General features: G+C 40.6%; 1 protein-coding gene across 1 annotated transcript; it reads left to right on the forward strand.

Moving 5' to 3' along the window:
- Window positions 1–2,189, forward strand: LOC139625163 (uncharacterized). Its single transcript, XM_071485309.1, has one exon. The coding sequence runs from the start codon at window positions 26–28 to the stop codon at window positions 995–997; it is 972 nt and encodes a 323-aa protein (XP_071341410.1). The 5' UTR covers window positions 1–25; the 3' UTR covers window positions 998–2,189.
- Window positions 2,190–4,141: the final 1,952 nt, after the last annotated feature.

The raw sequence follows: 4,141 nt of genomic DNA on the forward strand, positions 1-4,141 counted from the left end.
TACAAAAACGGAAACAACAAACAGAATGAAGATGAACCATCACGTATGTGTCCTAATTAATCTGCCTCTTGTTATTGTCAACATCATGACTAATGCATTTTACGTCTTTTGCATGGTCTGTCCGCGTCATGCAGAAAGGATCAAGCAACCTCTGAAGTTTCTCCTGTTGTCTTTGATTAGCTGTACAATTGGTTACTTAATGACAATCACTGTGATGTTCTTTTTTGATCTATCCGAGAGCTCTAAACTCACTCAAATCTTATATTTGGTGTCAGCCTGCACTTTGAACATTAGTATGACCTCCTCTGTCTGGCTAAACTTATTCTACTACACCCAGATTGTACCTGCACAGCATGCGCTCTTCGTCTGGATTAAGAAGAATATCAAGTCCGTCATCTATTGCATTTGTCTTCTTGAGAGAACATTCTATTTGTTTGACTTTACTGTCGTGTTCTTAAATGATATTTATTTCAGTGGCTTTGGATTCAGTAACAATTTCACAATGGATCATGACACACTTATGTCTGAGGGACGTCACCTGAAATGGCTGACATATATACATATCTTCGAGACTGCCACGATAAAGGCCTACTTCTTTTTCTGTCTGGTTGTTATGTTAATGTCCAGTGGTTCTACTGTGGTCTACCTGTCCAGGCATGTGGGGCGTATGGTAGCACAAGGACATTCCCTCTCCTGTCCCCGGTTCCGTGGTCAGGTGAGGGTCACTGTCACTGGCATCCTGCAGGGAGTCCAGTATGCGATCTGTGCTGTGTGGATTGTATTCAACTTTTTTTCTCAGCAAATTTCCACCTCATTCATCAGTCCATATATCCATTACACTGTCATCAACTTGTACATGTCAGGCACCACGGTCAACCTGGGAATTGGTATGGTTGTATTCAGGCGGAGAGCAGCAGACATCTGGATCAGAGCAACTCAGTGGCGCAAAACGCAACAACAACACAACAAGGAGGATGATACTGAAGCTCAAACTTGAAGACCTGGAGTTTGGTAGGATACAAACTCCAGGTGATTTGATTGGTCATTTTCAACACTAGATGCCACATTTGCTGCTGGATCGGAGGTCAACGTTGCTGTCATATTGGACCTGGCAAGACCAGCCTGTGAAAAATTACTAGTGAGGGGATGAACTGCTATTCTGGATAAAAAATTTAAAAAACATTATAACATTTATGATCTATGTGGAGCAGAAAAAAAGTTTTGTCTTCAGTTATTTAGAATCTCGATAGAAGAGAGTGTGTTAATGTTAGGCTGACATGACTGAACTACTTACATGGTGGAAAATATATGTATTTATTTTGAAATCTTTATTAAACATTTTCAAATGAACAGGCATCATCATTGTTAAACACACTTAACAAAAATGTCAAGCAGCATACTATGCAATACAAATAGTAAATACCTACATACAGTGTGGTTGTCAGTTTATTGGTTTAATATAACAGTCCAGCAATAAATCCTCATTCATGAAGGTTATAACGTTCAGTTTTTGTTGAAACTGTTAAGGAAGTATTGATTCAGCTGTGAGATAATTTAGAGGATGCAGTCTGTGCTGCATTGTATTGACAGGTGTTGTCCACCACATTCAAATCACTGAGGGTAGGCTAGACAACATACATAATGCAATACAGTTCAACAGCAGCCTCTAAAGTAATACAGTTGAATCTGTTGCTGAATGCAGAAATATTGTTATTTGTCTGTGGTGTAAAAAATGCAGGAAGTGCAGCAATTTTCTGCCATTGGAGCAGTTGGATGGTACTCCTGTCACTCAGAGGCTCATAGCTCAGATTCTGTAAGTCACTGTGCTTTGCTGGCCACATTGTGTGAAAGAAGACAATTTTGCCTACGTTCTGACAAAAATGATGCCATGAGGAAAAGTTAAACAGAGAATTTTGAGACCAGTTGAACAGCTTCTCCCCACTCTGCCTGTTACGTTACTCACTCTACCTGTTAACAACATGTACAAAGTCTGGAGAGGTCCAGACACATTCATGAACAGGATTAAAAGATGAATACAAACAAAAATGAAGGAACATTTTGACTTTCTGACTGAGTTTCTACCTAAAAGTATGGATGAGTAGAAGGGGTTGAAAAATACATGAAAAGTTGTGGAAAACTTTTGAACATTCTGTCCATTCATCTGTGTGGGAAAAAATGTCAGAAAAACATTGAATATTTTTGGAAGTATGAAATATATCAAAAAAAAAAAAAAAACTGAACGCATCCACAAATGTCCTAATTGAGATAAACATTTGAAACCTGTACACTGGTTAACAAAAGCACTTCTTTCACAGCATCTTTGTGTACCGTCACCACTAACACTCATGAAAAAATCTCTTCATGAGTGTAGACATGCCCGTGGCTAACCATTTCTTGCTGTTATGGGGGACCGTAAAGGGTGGCACTGAGCTGCGGCCTGTGTACAAGTTCTCCATCTGAGCAGAAGATGGTGGGGTTACAGTCGGCCCATAGGAAGAGAGACCAGCTTGCAAGAGGGGAAACAGGAGGCCGGACAAACCAGGGCAGGGATCAAAACACATAAAAACACACACCTCATAAATAACAGCACTGCATTGTCCAAATGAACACTCCATATTGGTTGTGACACAATTTGTAAACAGAAGGCAGCATTGTGGGTGAAGAATAGGGAAGCCCCAGTAGTATGTTCCTGCAGTACCGGAGGCTGCAGTTTCAGGACTGCACTTCTACGACCCTACTTTTCCCCCACCACCTAGCGGATAAGAGTACCGAGGCTGATTTCAGAACCGTAGTTTCAGACCCTTCTTTCAGGGACCATGGACTGCAAAAATTGCCATAAATGTTTATTCCACCCATATACTACTTTATGTCTTGCATAAAGAATTGCATATTGGGCAATTTGTGTAATCAGTTAGGTGATTATCAGGTAAAATAAAGATGGAATCATATGCTATGGCCTTTGTGGTCACTTGATTTCGACCAGATATTTGAAACCAAACAACAAACCAAGGAGATTAGATGTACTACTTAAAAACAAAATAAACATGACTACAATATAATATAATGAAATAATCTAGTCACTCAGCGCACTCAGGAACTAAGGTGAAATGATGGAGGGAAGCAGCTCAACTAAAGGGCAACGGGGAATGAGCTCAGGAGACAGAACAAAGAAAACTCAGGGCACCTGTGTGAGCTGCCCAGTTAGCTCACCTGCGCGGCTGCTTCTCTTCCAGCCAGCAAATCCAATTCGCATTTTCATTTTCACATACTCATACATATGGACATTCTAGGACCGCGTTAAAAATGAAAATTGAAAAGCTGTTTAACATTTCATCTTCAAAGACTTCACCTGCTCTGCAGTGACAGCATTCAAATACAACAAGCAAACAGTGCCCTCGGTCCATTCGTTTACATTTGTATACCACTTCACTCTGTAGGGGTCAAAATGAAAATGCAGTCTGTCAGTCATCTCATCAAGGCAGGTCATCACTGAGGCTGTCACTTCCTTGTCACTTGTCACTTTGTCTGTCTTGGGCAGTGGCAGCGGCTTGTTTTATCAGTCTTTGTGTGACACTGTGTGTCTCAATGGAAATTGCCAGATGTAAAGTATTTTAAATGTATCACAATAAGTGATAAGATGCTGAGAGACAAGAGTCTGGTAGTTATTCTGATCCCAGTTCAGCAGAGATGCAACCAGCTGTGGGTCTGATTCTCCTCAGCTCAGTCGTCTCCTTCTGCAGCTCCTGCTTGATCCCTGACCTAAATACTCCCTTCCTCTCAGTCAGCAGGGCCTTTAGATCTGGAATCTATTTCAAATATTAAATGTATAAAAACGATATCAGGTTAATGTGCATTTGATCATTTGTAATGATGCCTGCACATAAAGTAAACTCAGAATAACTAATCTAAATAAATGCAGGTGAAACAACTTGTGAACATGTTTGTTGCCCTCATTTTGCATCACTCAACAATCACTGTGTTAACAGTTATTTGACTGATATATCAAAGTTTAGGTGCGAATGCTCACAGTGAGCTCACAGGATCACAGGCTCCTCTCTGAGCTGCAGGCCTGTGGTGACAGGACTGAAGTACTGCTATGTCTCTGAAGTGTGTTCAACACCCAATCAGCTTTAACAAGACA

This window comes from Trachinotus anak, unplaced genomic scaffold (assembly GCF_046630095.1).
Source record: "Trachinotus anak isolate AG129_WGS33_773 ecotype Australia unplaced genomic scaffold, CSIRO_AGI_Tana_v1 ptg000001l, whole genome shotgun sequence".
NCBI lineage: Eukaryota > Metazoa > Chordata > Actinopteri > Carangiformes > Carangidae > Trachinotus > Trachinotus anak.

Coding starts and splice junctions, on each gene's coding strand:
- LOC139625163 (XM_071485309.1), top strand. CDS start 26: ATGAAGATGAACCATCACGTATGTGTCCTAATTAATCTGCCTCTTGTT.